The 24,308-nt window shown below is 30.3% G+C and overlaps 2 protein-coding genes across 5 annotated transcripts in view; one reads left to right on the plus strand and one right to left on the minus strand.

The window, feature by feature from the left end:
• Positions 1–1,784, plus strand: part of LOC137922148 (proton-coupled amino acid transporter-like protein CG1139) — a 28,479-nt gene extending 26,695 nt beyond the window's left edge. Inside the window, exon 9 of the mRNA XM_068765049.1 lies at positions 386–1,784. Coding sequence (XP_068621150.1) covers positions 386–630 — 245 coding nt within the window. The 3' untranslated portion in view covers positions 631–1,784. The remainder of the gene's footprint in view (positions 1–385) is intronic.
• On the minus strand, positions 1,364–23,601 carry LOC137922159 (GATOR complex protein NPRL2-like). Of its 4 annotated transcripts, XM_068765070.1 has the most exons (10): positions 23,315–23,601; positions 21,073–21,164; positions 16,301–16,457; positions 14,327–14,438; positions 13,990–14,222; positions 12,775–12,885; positions 8,569–8,703; positions 7,683–7,843; positions 6,830–7,029; positions 1,364–4,668 (listed from the first exon to the last, which is right to left on the minus strand). In XM_068765070.1, exons 1-9 carry the CDS (start codon positions 23,429–23,431, stop codon positions 6,837–6,839), a joined length of 1,311 nt encoding a protein of 436 aa, XP_068621171.1. In that variant the 5' UTR covers positions 23,432–23,601; the 3' UTR covers positions 1,364–4,668; positions 6,830–6,836. The 4 variants fall into 4 exon arrangements, with proteins under 4 accessions (XP_068621171.1, XP_068621179.1, XP_068621162.1 ...); XM_068765078.1 differs by lacking the exon at positions 1,364–4,668 and having other exon boundaries at positions 5,872–7,029; positions 16,301–16,355; XM_068765061.1 differs by lacking the exon at positions 1,364–4,668 and having other exon boundaries at positions 5,872–7,029.
• Positions 23,602–24,308: the final 707 nt, after the last annotated feature.

Here is a 24,308-nt window from a genome sequence, read left to right on the forward strand (position 1 = left end):
GTGAGAAGTGCAAGTGTGTGAGTTTGGTTTTAAACCGAATGAAACTGATTGATAAATCTTTTCAAAATAACAATATAAGTAATGTCTACGCTTGGAATAGATAATGAATGTGTTTATATTTAAGAAAAACATAGTCGTCAACACTAAACGTTTAAAATCGAAAAAAATGGGTTTTTTCGGTTTTAAACGGTTTTTTTCGTTTTAAACCGATTGGTTTAATTCGTTTTAAACCGGCCTTACATCTATATTTCGGGGTAACGTCTGTTGTATAATTTAAAAGTTCACATTTTACAGATGACTATATTGAAAGTGTTTAGTACAATGTTTTATACTTTTTATAATTTCCTAAAGGTAGATTGCGGGAATAAATTATTTTTGTTTTCAGTTGTCCTTGCAGAATCGATACCGAAGCTTGGATTATTCATTTCTCTTGTGGGCGCGATCAGCAGCACTGCTCTTGCTCTCGTATTCCCGCCACTCATAGAACTGGTTTACATCTCACAAACACCCAAGGGAATCACAATTCCGATATTTATCAAGGACATGCTCATAATATCCATAGGCCTCTTCATCTTTGTTACAGGGACATACGAAAGTTTCGCGTCTATTATACGTGCATTCAAAGCTTAACAGATTGTAAGTTATGCATATTAATGCGGTTGTCTAGAAATAAGCTCGTTGAGGCGAAACTAAACAGATCATTCTGTGTAATGTAGGTATTGTTAAATCGCCCAGCCAACGCGTAAGGGAGGCTGATACGTGATAAACTGAAGAAATAAAACATATGTAACGTAATAATCCCAACCTAGGAGAATTTATTCTACCTTTACTTGGAAATAAAAACAAAATCATTTTGTCTTTACTGGTAATTCGTAGAGAAAATACGTAGGCACTAAAAGTAAAGCGACTTCTGAAAAGCTCATCAAAATCTTATAGCGCTATAGGCTTGAAATTACCAACTTATTCACTAATAGAGATGAAAATAACTTTAACCATTAGTTTTGGTAAATTATTAAATATGTTATAGGTATTATGATTATTACTAATTTATTAGAATGTAATATTATACGATACATCCTCACATTTGTCATATATATTTATTTATGATTGTTGTACAAATTGATTTTATTTTCGAACAGATTCTGTGATATTATGTATATTAATATTTTGCTTTTGTTTCTCTACGTATAAATTAAATAATAAATTTAATAATTTATCTATAAAACAATGTTACGTAATAGCAATTTAAATTAAATGTGATTAAGATTCTTTATTCCGTTAGTCATTAATTTTTAGTAACAGCAACATTTGTATTAGTTCGTAAGGTGATCATGGAAGTAATAATTACACATGTACATTCCATTGAAATTTTATTTTTGCGTGACATTGACATAAAGTTTGATAATTAAGCATTGATTGATACTTAAACTACATGTTATACATTAATAACTTCTAATTGGGTTTTAGGTGGTTCTAGGTGGGTTTGGAGTGGGAGTACAGACACACGTGGCATTAGAGACTGTAGTTTACACAGTAGTAGACATTACAACAATATTACAACTGCTTATTTCATTATTAACAACTACGCCAAATACAACGTACTCGTTTGAATTTTTACAATTACTCTTTGTTCGGTGACATCTCATTCATTAGTCTTATTACTATAAACGTTATTAAATACTATCGTGGTCTGCACAAAGTAATTAAAAACTCTTGTTATGAATATAACACATTACAGTTTGGGTTTGAAATTTTAGTAGCACACAAAGTGAAAAAATGGAAAATTAATATAAAATGGTGAATTTTAATTTATCTTCATTCATACTTTTGCCATATGCCACATTGATCACATCTTTTATACCAAAAATATCCTTTACCCTATTTCCCGTTATATTTATGATAAAGTTTTCATTTACAAAAATAAATTAAAAAAACTTTCATGAAATCGAATAAATTTAGTAGTATGATAAATATTAGTTTACCGTTTCACATAATTAAGTTTTTCAGCCGTAAGAAAATCATTACATGAAATATGTTAGACATGATAAAAATGTTCAATACATTTAATTTCAATAACACAACATTCATTTCAATATTATTACTTGAGAATATATAAAAAAAATTTTTTTTGGAATATTTTGAACCCTGATTTTTCTTAGTGGCCAAATAAATATTTTAAAATGTACAACATAATATTCAGTAAATTAAATATAATTTGTACTATCAATTTATCATAATGATTTACATTGATAAACATAAATTTGTGTTTTAAGTACAATGTAAAAAAAAATGATTAGGTATATACTTCATTAGCTTATATTACATTCGTCCAAAATTTTAAAACTAATAAAAAAATAATAAAAAGAAGAATACTGTTTTAAAAAAATTTTGTTATAAAATATTTTAAAAACAAATAAATATATGTACTTTGAGCTTTATACGATCAAAGTCCACACATTAAAAGTCAGTAGATATACGGATTAAAATATAGTATTGCTCAAAATGAGTAAAACATTCACATGCGCTACGAAAGATGAGGGCATGCATATTAAGTAAAAAAATATTGATCTTTTTAAATTTTAAAGTAACTTCACAGAAACAAAAATACTATTATCGAAATATTACCAGTAAAATCCCATTATCAAAGAAGCGTCTTAACCTAACATTAAAGTTTTAAATGGATACATATTAATGCCTTATTTTATTTCAAATGACTATCAAAATGCTTCTACGTATATCACTGGTTATAAAAAGCGACAAAACAATTTATATCTTTAAATTATTTCTTAAGTAAATTAAATTCAAGTCTTAAGCTCCACACAGCTCTATAATGATCATGAATTAAGGACATACAATAAATCAAATATATTCTTGTGATGAAAAAGTAAGGTGAAATTGTCATTTCAAACTCCCATTGGGAAGGCAGGCAGGTTATTTCTGGGTTAGTAGGACTGACTATAGCATTTGTCAAAAGCTGGAAATTTTTGGCTGAGGCCAAATTATTTTGAAAGATGTTTTGTGTCTAAAACGCGTCAAGTTAATTGATGCCAAAAAGCACATTATTTTTGCATAAAAATGGTAAAACTACACTTATCATTCGTTTGGCTCCGTGCGACTTCTGGGTATTGAGCATAATTAAAAGGCCAATGCAGGGACGCTGTTTTGGCACGATTGAAGAGATAAAATCCGAATCAGAAGTATTGTAGGAAAAAAAACCATTCCGATTGTTGAGGTCTAAAAAAAGCGTTGGTAAAAGTACGTTTTATCAAACGGGGATTACTTTGAAAGGGATGGAATTGCTCAAAGAATAAATAAATAATTTACATCGTATAAACAAATTCACGTTACTTTTTATCACGGTACTAAATTAAATTTATAATTACAAACTAAATATATCATTTTATAATATTCTTTTAAAATAAATGAATCTGGTAAGAGCTGGAGAATTATTTATGTCCAAAATTTAATAAAATCCTCAAATTATTACACTGCATAAAGCTACCGGACAAAAAACTAACATTCAATGATGCAATAAATATTTAATACTGAGTCTTGTCTTATTTCTAGTAATCATTAAGTAGATAGTCTTTCTCATAGTGCTTATTTCTGCGTTATCTTACACTATGAATATAAGTAATGATGATAGACATGTTTCATAGATATATCATGTAGAATTAATAATACAATTTATTTATAGCGACAGTGCACTAAGACGTTTGGGCTCCTGGCATCTATGAGCAGCATAGTCCACTTGCAATAGTATAGAATACCCTATGAAAGATTCTTAACAATTAGCAAATGTATAAATATTCAGTAGCCTCTAACGTTACATACAATCAGCCTTTAAGAATTCACTCATCTATGCAGATACAATAATAAACCTAGATTTTTTACAAGGATTAAATCCACTCTGAAGGAAAAGGAATAGTAATTACAAGCGAACCGACGGATTGATTGACATAGCGATAACAAATAATTTAGACATATCACACTATGTTTCCAGCCTTATCATAGTACAAGTAATAGCAAAAATCAGCTTTTTATAACATGTTGTATAACAGCAAACAAATATATTTCTTTCGATTAAAATATAAATGAACATAGACGCGTACTAACTGTAACATAGTGCAAATCAGAATAAACAAAAAAAAAAGCTTAGACGCATAAACAAACCATTAAATATCTTTTAATATGTTCCGTGTGAATACGCAATAAAGTTGCAAAACACGAAGGTAAATGAAATCATCCCACGTCAGGAAATATATCTCTTTTAGAGGCTAATACTAGTTTAATATTAGATATTACAATATCATTATAATAACTTTTAATTAACAATAAATTCACAACGAATATTATGTATTACTTGAATTTTAGTTCATACAGGTACCATTAATAAAACAGATATAAGTTAAAGTAACGTAAAAACTGTAAATGTGTGTTCAATGGAAAATATTATTAGCTGTAACATATTGTAAAAATGTCACAGTGAACTTTTGCTCAACCTAAAAGGTAGTAAAGGGGAATACATTCTAGGCCAACTTTTTGACAAAGCACATCCATCCTATTTGTTACATAGATTACATTTTTAAACTCTATTACGTATCGTAACCTTAAGCAAGAAAAGCACGCTTTTCCTTTCTCCGCGCTTATGTACATTGTTGCATTAATCTATTATTTTACAAAAAAGGGAGTTAATTTAAGTATGAGAAAAACCATTTGAATGTTGGCGACGGAAAAGTTTTAAAACTAAGAAATAGGAAATGACGAGTTCAACAGTGTTTGAGTTTTGTCTCAGAGTATGACAATATGAAGGACTTTTTTTCACACCTAATAAGATTACATTACATATTGATTAGTAAGAAATTAGTGACTAATAAGATTACTATCAGAAATTAAATATATAAAATTGAGCAATAAATATGTTTAGATATGAGTCCGTTAAACGATCCCATGTATCATAAACTTAATGCTTAAAGACAGTAAAGATATGTATACATAGACAGATATATATTTGACACTAAGATTATTAAATATATACAATGTCAGTTCATAGAAATACTTCAAACGCACACAACAATCACTTAAATAATTTTTGTTGTAGAGTTGTAGATGCGCGTTAACACGACTATAAAGCACGTGAATGCCAAAAATTTATTTCATAAATTATAAATACGGACAACAGAACTGCTTACATTTAACATTATTCTATTTTTATTTTCTTACCTATTCATTTAGATGCAATAAAAAAAATTACGCAAATAAATATTCTGGTATTTTTTTTAAACTATTTCATTGGAGAAAACTTAGTAACGGTAACTTTGGATGTGAAGCTATTTAGTTCAAAAGTAATTACTAAACAATACTGGCGTTAAAACTTTAAAGCGATGGAACTATTGTCATGATAGAAGATGATTATTTATTTGTACATTAGTGTAATAGACACAAATATATAAAAGGATTTTGTAAGATTTTTAAAACACAACGAAAATACAATACACTAATAGCACATACATTCATGATGAATAGTCAAAAAGTTTAAAATGATTTTTTAATACTAATTACAAATTAGGAACGAGTAGATTTAGACTTTCCATTTACAGACTTTATTAAATGTTTTGTCTATATTAAGGAATGTCGTAATTCATAAAAGTCTAAAACTGAATTACATATAATATTTTTAAAAACTAAGTATCACTAATTATACATATCCTTTACCTACTTATAATAGTATAATTTACATAAGTTATTTCAGAAATAAATTGATTTTTTAAATATTATAATTGCTTATTTAATAAATGAAGTACTAAAACATCACAAACATGATTGAATTATTAAATAAATTATAATTATGACTGCTAATTTCAGATGTGATTTATTTTTGCTGTTTGCTTTGTTTTTGTATCAGGATGAGAATACAAAGCACTGAAAGTGTTTATTGTGTGAATGTTAGTAACAGCCTTCGAAAAGGCAAACAAAAAAAAATTCCTCAGCCATTCTCTAGTAAGTAAACTTTACGTTCTACACCTTTCAACATTTGAATCTGTCGTGTTACTTTCGACGAATGAGGAGTATCTTATTAATTAATTGCAGGAAAATAGGTACAAAGCAAATGCAAACTACGCAACGTCGAGCCACAAACGTCTTACAAGTCTACACGTATACCAATTTATGTAACAGTAACATTAGGTTGTCGCTAATAGTTTAATCATAAATGTATATTTTAATGTTATATATGCAAATATGCATACTTCCACATCTGTTCCGAATAAGCCTTTTCAAACATTAAATACCAGTCTTTAAATTTAATAATAAAACCACTATTAAGACATGTTTATAATATTTTAACTGCTCACATTCAATTTAAATACGTGATTCTATTTAAATATATGATACAATTTATATATTTCATTGTAACGTGGAGCCATGTTGGTTCCAGCGACATTTGCTTATCGGACGACTTTACTTGAAGATAAATTAATGGTACATTTGTTGAAATGTCCAGCTCAAATCACAAATCATTGTAGAGATTTGAATATGCAGAGTTCTTTTCTCTCTTCTCTATAACTGAACGTAAAGAGTGCATTGAACAAGATGAATAACATTATTCAATGTGGATCAACTGTTGCAAACATGTGACAGATAGCTTCCAGTTGAAACATTTACAGAAATCTTTAAATATGTTTAAATGTCCTACACTAAGACTAAATCTGACACTTCCAGGCATTCCAATAAATCGTATATATTTCAAAAACGTCCAACTCTTTAAATGCTCAGGAAGAACGCAGCATATTTGTATGAGTGTCACGGACATAACTAGAGGTATACTAACTAGCAATTTAACGCCATATTACGGCCACATTGGGATCTTCTTCTATGATGTGATCTAAGGTGGGCAAGTCAATCCTGGCTATGCAGCAAATCTCATCAGCACAGTGAGCTCCTGTGAATAGTTTACGTACACCAGTTGAAGAATCTGGCCTACTGGGGAAGCCATTGTAGCGCGTGGTGTTGCGCATGAAAACGGGATACCTGACAAACAATAATATAGTTTTATAAAAACAAGGAAACAGTATACTTTAGAATGCGTACATCGAAACTTGTTTCAATAAAACAAATAACAATACTATAGAATTATTGATCCAAAAAAATAATATTTATTTTACAGTTTTAGAACATCTTCATCTATTTACAATCTGAAAAATATTACGTTAATTTATTGCTTTCAAATGGCAGTATGTAGGGATGCTTGTTAAAATTAGTTATTGATTACTATCTAGTAATCAATAACTAATTTTAACAAGTAGTAATCTGAAATTTGGTAAAAAACTTCTTTTACTTTATTATAAATCCATTATTTATTTTGTGATAGGTTGCAATCTACATTAATTGTCATCAAAAAGCTTTTACAACTGCAAGTTTTGTAAATTGTAATTTTTTGCTCAAGCGACTCAAAAGATTACCAATGCCTGGGTTAATCTAATAGTTGTGGAGAGACTGGAGAGCATGTCCCAGCAAGTGCAGCATAGGAAGCCTACACACAATGGGGGACAGCCGACCTTGTAACAGCCAATGGAATGTGCCGTTTACATCAAGTTATTTTCTGGAACTTTATGGACGCGGTACGGCTGTAATGACGATAAGGAAATAGAGGTTAGCAGTTGAGTTGGCGAAAAACAGTGTACCGTTTCAGACAGCGGATGAGTCCGTGCATCTGTGCGAACACGACCAGCTTGCGCACGTCGAAGGAGTAGCCGTGCGTGCTGGCGAAGCGCTCGCATACACCGCGCAGTGTCGTGCCTTGATCAAGCTCGCACAGGATCTCTAACACCTCCGAAAGCGTTGGCTGCAATACACAAGAACTACACGTTACGAGGCTGTTCAAAATATCTACTTACATTTATGTCAAGTTGTTGAAGTTTTTGATATAACCATTACTGAGTACAACGGTTTCACCGATTTTTTTCGGTCCAAACGTGTGTAGGTTTCTTTACAGGCCTCACGATTTTCTCTTGCACCGTTTGTTAGTAATAATGGTGATATCAAGAAAACAAAAACGTAGAAAGATTCAAAAGATTTTAGATTAAGATTTTAAGAGTGGGAGGAAAATCGAAGCCTACACACAAGAACAAAATAACCCAGATGTAATGATTTTTACTAACATAGATTTGACGTGTCAAGAAACAACAAAAATCACTGTTTCCTTTATAAATTAAATCCCATTGTAGTCATTAAAAATGAAAGTAAAAGGTACTTGTGCAAACCTTTACTACCATTAGACAATGCATCGAGGTGTTAAAAACAATCTGGCCAGTGGTGCCTTGTTACCACGTTTTCGTTTTATTGCATCAATATATTATGCGTACATCTGTCGAAGATCGAATCTACACCCTACGACAGTTAACCTTAGTTCTTCAGCTTTCTGCTATCCTATTATGATTAAGTGCCATTGCTTCACGAAATATTCTATGATGCATAATGTCATGTATTGTATAAATATTTCGAAGCAAATATATTTATGAACATAAAAAACATGTGCATATTACACAAATAGTAAATATTCGACTCTACCTTGTCCTTTTCCTCAATGCCCTTGCTGACAAAGGCGATGCAAGCCTTCTGCAGTTCAACATCACTAAATATCCTATTTAGGTTCGGTGTAGCGCGGTACATGTTGCTGAATTTCAACAGAGGAATAAGTGACACCTAAAAAAAATTACAGTAAATTTTAATGATTATTAGACATTATAAATATACTCTTTTATAAATGCAATTTATAAAGTTGTGCAAAAACTCTGAAAAACAAAATGACATGCTAAATCGTTTCATCATGTGAGTCTTTCACCTGCTGGTAATTTTTATTTTCTTCTTAACGAAAGTTGTCACAATTTCAAAATTATACCCCGTACTACACGTATAGTAGTCTAGTAACAAAAATGCATCTCAACTTACGATCCCTATATGTGTAGAATTTTCTTATACATGACACATTATTAAAAAAGATCCTATAATGTGTTCAATCTGATTACATCGCACTTGATATAATTTTCCTCCTCAAATGCCATTCTAAGGTAAACATAAATTACACATTGAACTACATAAATTTAACAAGCGAAAATAATACAATTCATGCAAAACAATAATTAAAAATAAAAAAAAAATATTTTAATGTTTTTAAATAGCTGGTAAAACTATTTTATAGTCAAATGTTAAAAATTTAAAGTTATAATATAAATACGACAAGGTAATTCTTTAAAAATATAACATCCGTATGTTATATTTTTAAAGAATTATACTTTCATTTGTAATGATATATATCAAAAGCTAGAGATTTCTACAGAAGTGGTATAGTACTAATTGCTTTCCTTATGTTAGGTGCATGACTGAGTCTACGTACGTCGAAGGTTGTACACGCACATGGTACGGGATCTACTAAAGGCATTCAAGCGGTTGAGGGTCTATCCTGAAGTACGCATTGTATCACCCTGTACTAAGACCAAGAAATACCGTTATAATGTTATTGATTTTAATTGATTTAGATACATAAATCTTCACAAATCCCTTGTTTTTGACGTCAGTTCGAGACGAACGTTAAAAGTTATTAGTAACGTTAACTATATTATACTACATTCGCCGGACGTAGATGATATAACGCTCTTTCAACTGCACTTGTGAATAAAAAGGTCAGATTATTGTAAACAGTTTTAACAATGACAAAGATAGATGAATAATTCAATTTTTTTATAAACCAGAAACACATTATATGTTAGTGTCTGAATTTCTTACATTAATTTATTTTTGGTTTTACAATTTCCAAAAATTTTAATCACAGTAAACAGTCTGTCGAAAACGGCAAGTCTTATGGTGGACAGAGACAATCTACATAAGACACGTATCTTGTCTGCGCTGTGAAAACGATATGTGTGCACCTTGTATGCTGTAATAGTTCAAAGTTGAAAGATATTCAAGGAGTTTTTTTTTGATTTTGTGGTTTCCTATCATCAGATTATACTATAGTCAAATGTGAGGTAAAGAAGAATATTATTATTATTTACATAACATTACACTTTCAACAAATATTGTATGAGCCGCAACTAAGAACTAGTTTAAAGTTAAAGGCGCATAAATATTCATAACAAGATATTCGTAAGTATTCCTTAAATAAGATAAACGTTAATAGACATTTATTAATATATTTTTGCGTGTTTCTTTTTGTTCTGGATAACGTAATACTGACGCTGATTTAACAAGGTCGAGCGTAATAAAAATGTACGGAAATATGGGGCGACTTATGCTCACAAAAAACAATGATTTCAAAAGGTGCATCATACAAACTTTTTGTTTGTTTTGGTGCCCACATTTACTAACATTTTAAACTAAATAAATTACACATAATTAATATAATTTCACGGTAAGCTAAATTATCTTTAAACTTTACATTTAAATATCTACATACAATAAAAAAATTGTTAAATAAAAACTATGCAGTGAAATACAAACAATTTTTTATTGATATGTAGATATTATTTGCAGTTTTTATTTTAACCTTTTTTACATGCATTTTTCTGTTTTTCTTTTGCTTCTTGAATTGATTTGTTAAAAACGTCGGCCATTTTCACTCAATACTACCTGTTTTTCACGCCATTTTAATGAAGGTGTTCAAGAGTTATGTAATTTTTTTTATCAGAGTATCATGCCTAAATGTATCAAACGCATTATAACTTATTAATAGTAGTAGATTGCTTTAATTTCGTCCCTAAATTTTGATAGTAGCTTGCGTTGTTAACTTTTTTGTTAGTGACCCATATTGCGCTTTATATAAAACCTCATTATGTGTATAAAATCGTATAATCTCTCTAAACACATATATTTCCACAATTTTGTCTGATTGGAAGTAACAGGCCTGTAGTTTTCGTAACAAATTCGTTTACCTTCTTTATGTATGGACCTAATAATACCTGTTTTTAGATATTTCCCGGTAGTTATAATTGCATTTATTAAGCCGATAATAATATCGACGAAATCACTGCATATCAGTTTTACGTCTATACAACGTCCATTCTAGGGGTTTACTGATTTTTTTTTTATTAAAGTGCATACCCAATTTCTAGCATGGCCGAGAGCAATTCTAACAATCGAGTTTTAGATACCACGTTAATTGATACTTGTATAATTAGAAATAATACTTGTTAGGCCATGCTACTCTACTCCGACCGAATATTGATTATCTATGATTTTTCGTTTAGGTACGATTAGAGTATTGTTTATATTTACTTAACATATATGACATTAAGACACAATAGATATTTGCTTTCACCTATGGTCTATAAATGACATGAAACATATATGCCGTGTAGTTACGTTTTGTACTATTTTTTCATAATATGACTTTAGAACACTTTATACTTAGGAACTAGTTTTACACAATCGTTAATGTTAGTACTATTGAAATATTCTGTGTGATTACGATGAAATGTTGCGGAGCCTATGACACAACTTACTGTAAGAATCTGTTACCGTGTAAAGTGGTGTATGGCGACTTCGATTGTGATGATTTTATCGTAATCTTTTTTGCGAGCAAGCACTCCCCTCTTGGGAACAGGCGTATTTATATAATGCAATTAGGGGCAATTAGAGTGCAATTATCTCTGGGCTTTCTATAAAGGTGATTTGTAATATTTGGTCGAAGTGTGTCGTATGATGCTCTTGTTTTTGACTACGTTAGGCGGGGTTTTCTCCAGAACATCGTCAACTTGTAAATTTCTTCCCTTTGCATGTATCAAGTGGTCAATCCATGTAAAATATCTACTGGTCACATTGCTTCAAATCATATGATATATAGATACTAACATACTTTTCATTACGTCTTACGAATCGCTTTAGTCCGTATATTTGTTTGCGACCCAAAATGCCTGCCAAGTTCAAAGATATTTGTTCAATGTCGTCTTTACTAATCTTTGGAATATCAATACTATTTCTAAAACTGTCTATTGTCTTTTGCTCAATGCTACGAAAACTTTGCTTCAAGAATTAAATTATTCATTTGAGGTTGGTTTCATTTGGAAGTTAAGTATGTTTTTATTACTCCATTATTTTCTTCAATTGTACCTCCAGGACTTCATAAAATTTGCAACAATAATTCATTAATGACTTAAGGCATTTGAGTTCTCTCTTTAATTTTTTTCCATTTCTACTGTGATTCCGCGTAAAAAAAATATCGGATTTATGGTATAATTTTCTCCAAGTTGTTACATAAATCACCTCCTTCTTCATCATTTTCTTCTACTGCTATTCATATTCTTTTTAAGCGAATTACGTTGGTGCTAATCACATATCCATTCTATGCTGTCCAAGTTATCCAGAGCATTCCACAATTCCGTGAAAAGTCTTTTAAAGTTTTTCTTTCTTTATAGTTTTCTAGTTTCTTTAGAGACTTCACCTGTCTATATATAAACAGATAGTAACTGGATTAATGATCGCTAACTAAGCAGAGAACAAAAAGAATTTGTTATTATTTATTAGGTGAGTTTAGGGCATAGAAGGAATATCTATATATACTACATTAAATCAGTTTTGTTAGATGGACACTGTTATCGTCAGTGCTCTACATTTTATCTCAAGACAACTCTATTTTGTTATAGAAAATACACACAATAATGAACGACTGTTAAGTTTAAGTAGCGAGCTGTGTAGATGATAACCTTTAGTCTAATTCATAGGAAGCGTTATTAATGACTCGCGTACTCTGGCAACAGCTAGTACTCTATAAGGATTTACCACTCCATAGTAGACTAAGTTCTGAATGCAAGACTTGACAAGAGTTTTCTCGACGTTGGTGTCGGCGGCAATCTTCGAGACGTGGTTGTATCCGTTGAGGTACGGCAAAAGCTAAAAAATAATGTATTTTTTTTATTGTAGTATTATTGGTTGATTCGGGCATACGGTTCACTCGCTATTAAGTGACCATCGTTGTCCATTCCGCATCCATCCCTAACGCCGACGATTGATAAATAGTTGAGTAATAGTTTGCGATCAAAAGCAGTTTGAAAAAAAAAAACTTTTTTAATAAGCAGCATGCAAATCAACACACTTTCACCTACTATCATCCATAACCACCATAACAAGATGAAAGAAGTAGTGCCTGGAACTATGTTCCATGTAAACACGTTTTTGTATCATTCTGACATCAATCTTTTGATATTTTATTAAGTTCTTTTTGGATGTAAATATGGTCAGATGATTCTTACCTGTAATCTTCAATAGATATTAAAGATGTAATCTAAATGCAATGCAATGCCTTGTTATCAGTAACAACGCTAAGATCAACATGGTTAAAGAAATCCTGTAACATTATTTGAAATTTTGAAATACTTTACTTATAAAAGAAAATCTGACCTTCGCCTTGTGTTTTTGTTGTCTAAAAATCAGTTTCAAGTCAGTTTGGTAATTGTTGTTTCTAATGAGTTATAACATTAAAACTTGAAAATATTGTGAAATGGAATTCTTATATACAAATTTTTCAAAAAATTAAGAACCGTTATAATAACATTATTAAAAAAATCACACACGAAATTTTTTATTTAATTTCATTTCTCACTTAGCAAATGAAATAAATAATTTTAGATATGAAATTAAAAGATGTGATTTGAAGATAAAGGGGCTCACTACATTAAATAAAAAAAAAATCAACTTTCAGACGTTGTTAGTCGTGTCCTCGTAGTTTATTCATATATTGTCAGTTTCATAAAATAATGCTTTTGAACGAATCGAAAGTAAATTATTACTGCGATTCGTCATTTATAATAGAAAAATTTCAATAAATAAAACGATCTGCATATATAAACATTGACAGACAACATTAAAAACACAAAGACGACAATGCATGCTCACGACACATACTAAACATCATCGTAACATAAAACTACGCCATAAAATCCCATTAAAATATTTTTGTCCACACACTTCGGGCGAAATATTAAATATACCAAATACCTGTCTAGTAGTGAGGTCCCAATCCGCGTTCATGTTTACTTCGATAGGTTCGTCGTCTACGTCTAAATGTTCTTGCGACTGGGTATCAACTCCCTCTGGCGGTGCAATGCGCCGCGGTCGCCCAGGCCTCGGCAGCCCGACGGATGCCACTAACACGGGAACGTCGTAATCGTGAACTGGAAGTGGGTCTTCGCGTACTTCCAGAACTTTCAGATGCATTACTGTGTCACCCTCTGTAGAACGATTACAGTTTATTAAAAAAAAAAAAATTACTGAAAGTAGGCCAGGATTATAAAGGTTTACATAACATTAAAATACCAATATAGATTAAACTTACCCACTAAAGTTGCTTGACGGTGGGTGTTTAAATCGTGCAAGAGATGGGCGAGTATCGTTGGAAGCTTGGATGAGCCGCTTGATACGTATCTAGCCTCTTCCTCTAAAATAGTCTGCAAACAATAATATGAATAAATATTGATACTAACATTCATATAATGATTTTTAAGAATCTGAAGCTTATTTAAATTCAATCTATTTCACAACACTTATCAATTATAGCGGTGAAGTTACCAGGCAGCTTAAACACATCAACTTATGTTCCAACATGACTTTGCCTCAAGTAGTGCTGCGTTCGATTTAGAATAACTGAAGATGTAGTGTTAAATTGTTGTTATACCCATATCGAAATCTCCTTTATCATCGCATCGCATTTTAATCATACGTTATATGTTAAATTATATTTTTAGGAAAAAATCTTTTATTTTAATGTGGTATAGTTATATTGTAAACATTTTTAACCATGACTAAAATTTCGCGAATGCAAAAAACCAAATAATTATGTGGTTAATAAAAATCAATGTAATACAATTATAATACATGATTATGTAAGAATATAGATCTTTTCATTATATTTCATACTCGCTGAGCTTGCAAAAGAGGATTGGTTAGCAATTTCAAACGTTCATAATACTAAACCTCTATCAAAATTAAAAGTGAACTGTGATCATTATTCTATTGAGTTTTTGTAACATGCACAAATTACGCAATAAAATGTAACATTTCGCAAGCGATCTTCCAAAGATATTTACAATTAATTTAGATTATTGAGACATAATTCATTTTATATTAAATTGTGTCATATTAGTTTGCGCTGTTTTAAACAAAGGCCAGATTTTTTAACGCCACAGCAAATACCTTATAATTAAGATCAACTTAACTAGAACCAATATAATAGAGATTAAAAAAACAAGTTAACCAAAGAAGTTTGCCAAAGATTTAAGATTCTCATAAGCAATTACAACTGGACAATTTAATTTTTTTTAAGAATCATGTGGATTCTAAAAAATATATATAACATCATCATGACTAATAGTATTTGTGTAAGTTATGAGAAAATAGCTAGAAGAGCCCAATTTGATATAAGTTAGAATCAAATTGAGGTCCCTCATAGAATTCTTCAATTTAAAGCTAAAGATATCCAACAACAAATCTGGACGGGTTTTTTATGACTTACAAAATCTTTAATACAGGAGTAGAGCAATACATTGCGTAGCTGCATTTTCATTTAAAAATATTCATTTAATTCCAATTTGCTTCACTTGAGTATATATTTCAGTTTAAATGTTTGAATTTATACTTAATTCTGACAAATTATTTGAGCGACGTACCATCATATAATTATTGGAAATATTTAAACCTATTGATAAGAGTTCACTGAAATACGGTTAGGACATTATGTTTATTTGTAAAGATCAGTTTGGGCAGTATTAATTTCAGACTGCTTTAAAATTATTAGCAATCATGATGGACAGTAAAATTTTATTTATTGTATTGTAACAAAGAAACAAGTGCAAACACACCAATCACCTCTTCCTGATTTTGAAGGCTTTAAGGTTCATTATTGTTGTAAATGCGTTGCAGTGGACGTCCCTCGGCTGACAGAATGACGTGTAAAATAAATTTCGCACTTGCAGAATGGTAGTTGTGAAATAGGCGTATTTAATAATAAGTCGCGAGATTTTCAGACAAGCAAACGAGAATTATCGGAATTCATTACTATTCACTACAGAATAGAAAGACATGTAATCTATATCAATATGCACAAACAATAGGTCCACTCTAAAATATTCAAATTCAAATAAATGAAGATGTTAGAGTGTAATAATTATTTTTATATTTATTATTGACCCACATTACATTTACACGCCGATATTACTACACGAATAAAAAACACTGCAGTTAATTGTAACGATAAATAAAAAAAAGAAATTTTATAACCATTTTATTAAAGTATATAAGTAAATATACGTACCAAATGCTCGCCGACCTTCTTGACAACGGATTCGTACTGCACGGTTCTGGACCAGCTGTCGCAAACGAAACACAGGTTGAAGAGATACACGTTGCGCTCGTATCGGGCGCTGTCAATGCGTATCGGGTATCCCACTATCTTGTGTCCGAGTGCGTTACTGCAACCCACGCAATGCAACCCACGTATAGTTCATAATTTCGAACATCATTTAAATTAATCTAACAGAGTACTTTCGGAAATTGTAATATTAAACTAATCGCACGGGAGCAGATCTGAAGACTGTTAGGCAAATGGAAAATCGACGTGGGATGTGAAAAGGGGACTAACGCGCAACGCAAAATAAATCATAAGCATAGGTACATAAAGTACAGTATCTATAAGCGTCGCAAAGCCAAGCTAAAATAGAATATAGGGGAGAGGGGTGGTTAAGCTCCCCACCGCAACCCGCAATATAGATTTTTCTCGGTTACTGGGAATGTTCTAGACGTGCATTCGTTTTACGTCTGGTTCTTTATAATATATTTTCAGTTCACGCCCACATCATTTTATATTGTTAAGGAAATATTGTATGAAATATATCTAAAATAGATTTTCGTTTATTATATATAGTATCAACTATTTCAAGTATTATTACTCCGAAAAGCAGAAGTTCTTAGATTGTTTTAAATAAACATAGATTTAATACTGTAATTTATCCGAATAGAGTAAAAACTTCAAAATAAAATATGTCTTAAGCAAATGATTCTTCTTATCTAGAAGTAAAGATGTATTTAAGAAATTTGAAATTTATTTTTAGTAAGGAAGATAAAAGATTTCTATCATATTTCATAAAAATATCTCGAAGATATTAACAACAAACATTATTGTCAACGACTTCATCTAAATAAGTTTGGAGTGTAACATCTTGGATTTTTCTACAGTTTTAAGGATTACTAAAGAAAGCTATTTCTTATGGCCAATTTGACTTTTCCCAGGTTTTATCGGCTTACCATACAATCTTATATTAAGATAAAATTTGGAACAATAACCTTAAAAATTAAAAAAAAAATTGTCCTTCCTGAAATATCTTGTAAGTGTAAAGATATTAGGGCAATCTTTGAAGGAATGTGTATAAAATAACATTATTCATAATATAATAGTCATGAAGTTTTTATTAAAAGCGTACGCAGCAAATAATCAGTTCACTTCTGATAAACATTAAAGACAATTGCAAGTTGCAGACTGACCGTCTTAACTAATTTTGAATTTTTAAACAAAAGAAATGTAAAAATTAATGGGTAAGGATTAATACTCGGGCGCTGTCGTGAACAGTGTCGTACTGAGAGTTATCTCTTTGCCTTTACTAAATCAATGTGTACAGTGTATTTATTACCAGAGTATCTTACTATAACAAACAAAAATATTTTATGTGACTGTTGTGGTAACAATGAATCGAAATAATATTATTTCAATATATACATATTTAAAATCAATAACACTGACAATGAACTTTGGACTCATTAGTCAACATAATAGCAATCGGCGTATGGCGTATATACAGGGTTTTCCACGCCACCCAGAGGGAAAGTACTGTACACACTGGAGATAGACAATTTTACTCAAAGGAAACATTCCTTTATTTTTAAAAAAGAAACAGAACTGCATTCTCAGGTTTTTGAAATTTTATTATTTTCGATTTGCGTAAAATCAGAAAAAATAACATCTTGCACTTTTACGGTATCGATCGATAGGGTCAATCATAAGGATCACATCTCTCTAACAAACGTGGTACTAAACACAAGGAAAACCTTGAAATCTAAAGTTATAAATTCAATAGGATATGATAAAACAGTTTTACCCAATGGTCCATCAGATTACTTATGTTACTAATTATTAATTATCGTTGACGTCATTTATTCATTAAAATGAAGAATTATGTCGATAAGAAGATTGCATTTTACACGTGTTTGTAATGCAGGTTGGACACAACATTTAAATATGGAATCTTTTATAATAGTAATACGCCCTGCATTAGACTTTTGTTGTTCACTTTAAATTTGATTGTATAATTTCATTATTGTCAGCTCACCGTAATAATGGCTTCTCAAGAACAATTTGATTTAATGGAAGCTTATTTTTTTAATCACAAAGATGTAAATTTATCTCTGCGGTGGGAAAGAGAGAAATATCAAGATCGACAAGTACCAACTCGATTTGTTTTGAAAACAAAACAAAAGGCAACCGCAACGTCGTCGGCAGGACTATTCCGATTTTGATGTGTTTTAAAATACCTCGAACCTTATCCAAAGGCTTCAAGTAGAGAAGCTGCCGAAGAAATCGGAACCACCCACACTTGTGTTCTTAAAGTGCTGAAAAAGTATAAGTGTTATCATGAAGGTTGGTTGGTTAAAAAATTGCATCCTGGGGATCGTGAGGAACGTCTACAATTTAGTCAATATATTCTGACAAATGTTGCCCGTAAGGAGTGACGAAACCCACTTTAGTAATGGCGGCATGTACAACCGCCGCAATAACCATTATTGGTCTCGAGTGAATCCTGTTCGTGTTCACGAAACTAACAGTCAAATAAGATTCTCTTTTAACGTCTGGTGTGGAATTATGAGAAATACTGTTGTGTTAATCCACGTGTACGAAAGTCATCTAAACACTGTGAAGTATCTTGAAGTACTAGATCTCTTAAGAAATGAGTTAAATTTTTTACCCGAGGAAGAGCGAAACCAAGTAATTCTACAGCAAGATGGTACTCTGGCCCCAACAGCAGAATCGCCACTGCCCATGTTAATAACCATCTCAATACCTGGATTGGTACAAACGGCACAATCAGATGGCCTGCGAGATCACTAGATCTCGCATCTCTGGATTTTTTTCTACGGAGATATGTGAAAAATCAAATTTACCGAAATTCCCATGCAACTATAAACGACTTAAAAGCTGAGGTGCACAATAAGATTTTAAATATTCATCACAACTTGAATTTGAAAGTTACCGGAAATGAATCCCTTAAATGAATGTATCCAACAAAATGGAGCTCATTAATTTCGAGCAACTAATTAGTTAGTTTACCCTTTATTTTCGTTTAATAAAAAAATAGATTTCATGGATTTCCTTGTGTTTAATCTACCAAGTTTGTTGGAGAGATCCTTATGATCGACCCTATCGATCGATGCCGTAAAATTGCAGGATGTTATTTTTTCGGATTTTACGCAAATCGAAAATAATAAAATTTATAAATTTAAGAATGCAGTTCTGTTTATTTTTAAAAATAAAGGAATATTTCCTTTGAGTAAAATTCTCCATTTCCAGTATGAACAGTACTTTCCCTCCAGATGGCGTTAAAAAAATCTTTTTAATATCATATGTGCTTCGAACGAAAAGTAAACAAATTGCTACTAAAACCGATGATTTTGTTAATTCTCGGCAATTGTCATGATATACTACATAAAAAGAGCTAATTGTTGACATATTCATGATGGTTATGAGGAGGATGTATCAGTAAATTTTCTAAGTGTTGTATTTTTACAAGTTAAGATAAAAAGTGTGCATACTTTGTAATTATAAATAGCAATAAAGAATAATAACCCGAAACAAACAATATTTATAATGTATAAATATTGCGTGAAATTTTATTTATGTAAAATTTTTCTATTTGCAAGTGCCATTAGACGCATCATTTAGATTGCTCAGGGTGTTCAGTGCACTGACACATCTGTTTGTTGACTTACCTAATTAAAATTTTACTTATTTTCTTTTTATTTATTGACTGCACATTTTGTCATTAATACCGGCAGTAAACAATTTAAATTACAATTAAAACATTATTGAACCAATCATGAATTAAATCTTGTCACTCAGATTTTACACCTTAACGAATGAAACTGCTCTCAACAGTAATGTTTACTTTCCTTAGCTACATATTGCACTTATCCCATTTACTTTTGTAACATAATTACAAATGCAAACAAATGCACTGAAATTATATTTTTCATAACTCTGCAGACAATAGCAAGGTAATATGCTTTGTACAAGAGTTGTTTAGATTAAACTGCATCAAGCATTCAAAATTAAAATAACTTCTAACATAAATTACCTATTAATACAAAATGGAACATTTTTTAATTTAAGTATTAGAATAAGCATAATAGTAAGCAAAATTGTCATCCAAGAGGCAAATATTATCTACATAACATTGGAGATGGTTCACTCATCAAAATTGAAAACTTAACCTTAAAATTGAATTATTTCTCTAAAATATTTCAATTTTAAGGTTAACTATAGATAGTTTAAAATCATGATTTCCTCTGTTTAATATATTTTTGTTTAATTTAGAATATATAAATAAAACCAGTATCATATGAATATGAATATTTAATGTGTCTATTTAAAATATACCCAAATAATAGAGAATGGGGCTTGCATAGTTTATAATTTTATGAAGCTGCAAAAAATATCTATGTAGCATGTTATAAGGAACTCCCAACCTCAGTTATAGTGCAAGTAACATAAATTGACACTAGGGTCTATACTTTATATTTGCAGATGCATAAAAATATTGTATTGTGATGATTAAAAGCCATATATTGAGTGCTAAAAGTTAATTCATATTCACAAAATTAATTTTAATAAAAAATCTCCGATGGATACAATTATTCTGATGACATCCCGGAATAATGACAGATTAGTCAATTTTGGCATTATTAACATTATATAAGAAACTGTTTAATATATATTTTAGTAGATTTGTCAATACTAGAGAGCATTTTTATAAAACTTACATAGTCATAGTACATTTTTGAATTTGTGGCTTAGGTATGATGTAAGCGCTTATAGAATCAAACACTTCTTTGGACATATAATCTTCAGGAAACTGTGAACAAACAATATTAGAGTTAAAAAAATATGCCATCTCAATTCTTCCTAAATAACTAAGGATATTTATTTATGAAGTCAAGACACAAAACCAAATCAAACACATTAGTGTATTAAATAAGCCTGGGCAAGTTTTGCAGAATTGTATGTTGTATATTTAGTAAATGAATGAATAGATGGTTTGCATTTATTTAAATTTATTTGAAAAACATAATATATTCAATTAACATTAACAAAAATAATCAAATAAAAAGATAAGCTATAATAGATATTACAAAGTCTCATGATAGAATTATAAATCTTGAGTTTAGTCAAAAAGTGGCAAGACATGAGCCTGTCTGATCTTAAGTTATTAGTTAATACATTGTAAGCCTGGAATTATAAATGGCCATGTCTTAGAATGGATCACAGGTAATAAGTAGAGCAGGTTTGTTGATTGTAAAAAAAACACTAAAAAGCATTGCATCCTTTGCCAATAAGCCATGTATGTAGATTGTTTCACTGAATATCATAAGTTTAGTTAGGATTTACTGTAAGAAATATGTTGATATAACATTTGGTACTTTGTGTTAATATATTCTAAAAGTTTAAAAGTAACATTCATTGACTGCTTATTTATTTCAAATATTTAAGATTTCAAAAAATAATTTTGAATCTATTCAAACAACTGTTGAAAAACACAGTAAATTTTTTCTTTATTTGTTTATTGGGGTATTTTGTAAAGAAAATGCTTTACTATATAGGAAAGCATTGGTAGCTATGGGTTAATATTGATTGGGGATAAAGAAATTCAATTTTTTTTCTGTAAGTAAAGTATGAATCAAACAATTTAGAATTTCCACACATTTTCAAGTTGACATTTTTCTCTGAAAAAAAAAAAACAACTCTTTTGCTTTTTTTGTTTGATCCATTCAGTGTGTTAAAAATGATATATTTATTGAAATTAGATGTAACAGCTAATTACAAACAATTTTGGTGTAATTAATTCTTTTCAAGAAGTTTATATGTTAAAACATGAACCTCATAGAGGTAGGTGTATCATTGGAAATGTTGATAAAATAGCACAAATAATGAAAGTTGATCAGCACATTAGTAGTTGTCACATCATCCACAAGCTAAATGAATAGTTTCTAACCATTTGCACAAAGCTGGATTCAAAAAGAAGCTTGATGTTTAGGTTCCACACCAATTAACTCGAAAAAATATGATGGATAGGATTGCCCTCTGCAAAGTATTGGGTAAATGAAATAAAAACAACCTATTTCTGAAAAGGATTGTGACTAGGGATGGGAAAATTTAGTGAAAACTATTGTGGCCAGTGTGAGGTCAAGCATTTCAAATAGTAACCAAACCAGGACTAATAGTTACTAAGGTTCTACAGTGTATTTGGTAGACCTGAAAAGGCATCATTACATATGAGTTGCTTTTGTATGGCTAAATACGAAATTCAGGTCACTAGTGTCAACAGTTGGCCTATTTAAAGCTAGTAAATTACCACGAATTGCCACAATTGGCCAACTTTTTTCAATATTTGTTATAAAGTTTGCTTAACCATGCAGGAAGTTAGTATCTAATGCAATATTGCATATAACAGCCAGATTATTTTAACATTCAGGGATTCTAGACACAACTATGAATACCTGCACACAAATATTGCAAAACATATTATACTTTTTCTTTGTTTTTTTTTTTGTGAATATAATAATCTATACTTTAGTAATCTGTATAAATATGCTTAACCATATAAGAAAAACTTTGTATCTTATGAGTTAGTGTAATTTAGAGAGTAAGGCAATAACCCATATAACAGCCACATTATTTTAATATTCAGGGATTATAGGCTGTTTTTACTTCAGGTATATTAAAAAATAAAATGACAGTAACGAATGGGTTAATAAAATTTGTAACATTATTAATAATGGCATTATTCTGTATATCAACCAGATTATATTGAGATCTGGAATGATCTCGAATTTTTGCAGACAGCTATTGCAAAACAGCTGTTTGAACATACCTATAATTCATAAATTCTGACCGCCATTTGCATCTTAACCACGCCATTTGCATATTGATCCCGCCATTTTCGTTTAAAAAATCAAATAGTTTTTCAAATTCCGAAATAGGTTAAGTAATTTCTTAAGAACCAACCTGTGATGCTATTTTAGGACCAGCCACAGGGTGAAATTCTGCAAGAAATATGCATCTTATGGGACCCTCGCGACCGCAGCCCTCATAATAACGTGTCTCCATAATTTTTGATGACATGAACCAAACTCGAAATTAAATACACCACATTTAATAAAAAAAAAATCCAATAAAAATACAACTACCCTTTTCGTACAAATGTAAACAAATGTGCTTTCCTAAATATAAGAACAACTTCACTTTATCCAAAAATTGCCGATAAACACGGGAGAAATTAGAAGTTATGGACAATTAACAAAGTGCTTCGCTAAGCAACGAAAGGAAACAGTTCAGAGCCCTCTACATTTTATAAATAAAACTACTATTTAAACGACAACGAAGTATCTGTTTGCTTATTTTGTTATTTTTAGTTATGTTCATAGCTTTTTATTTTATATATATATACAAAGATTATAACATTACATACCTTATGGAAGTAATAAAATCAAAAACATTGCTTCCCGAAAGTGATAAATTAAAATTAAACATCCAATCCTTAAAAACAATAACAACGACATAAAAGAAGCATGCAATTTATTATTTGATATCAATATTTTTTATAATAAATCGGAAAAGTATGGTTATGTCATTTGTTATTATTTTCTTCATACAAAAACATTGTGTCTCTGTGTTTTTGACAGTGAAACGTCAAAGGGCACAATCATGTCAAGCCTTTTAATAAATTCATTGAATATATTTCAGATATTTTTATAATTGGAATTTTTCATTTAAATTAAAGGATGTGAATGAAAAAGTAAAGAATAAGTAATAGACGATATAAGAATCCATGGGGTTTTTATCGATTTTTGTGTTGGACCAACCAAAATCTGTAGAAAATATTTTGGCGACGGTTAATATTATCGAAATCATTTTGATATTCATAGCATGGCAACACTAATATTTTTAACAAGTTTGAATATTTAATTTTTTGTAAAATCTTAGTAAGTTTTTTTTTTTA

The sequence above is a fragment of the Battus philenor genome, unplaced genomic scaffold, assembly GCF_028537555.1.
Source record: "Battus philenor isolate CCGP_79_NKW_IND1 unplaced genomic scaffold, ilBatPhil1.0.hap1 SCAF_1, whole genome shotgun sequence".
In the NCBI taxonomy this organism is placed as follows: Eukaryota; Metazoa; Arthropoda; class Insecta; order Lepidoptera; family Papilionidae; genus Battus; species Battus philenor.

Bases quoted from the DNA above. Each gene is read 5' to 3' on its own strand.
- LOC137922159 (XM_068765070.1), bottom strand. From the start codon at position 23,431: ATGTCATCAAAAATTATGGAGACACGTTATTATGAGGGCTGCGGTCGC. The intron at 14,439-16,300 runs GTACGTATATTT...TATTGTTTGCAG, and splicing joins AGAAGGTCGGCGAGCATTTG to ACTATTTTAGAGGAAGAGGC. The intron at 7,030-7,682 runs GTACACTGTTTT...ATTGTTTGTCAG, and splicing joins CTCATCCGCTGTCTGAAACG to GTATCCCGTTTTCATGCGCA.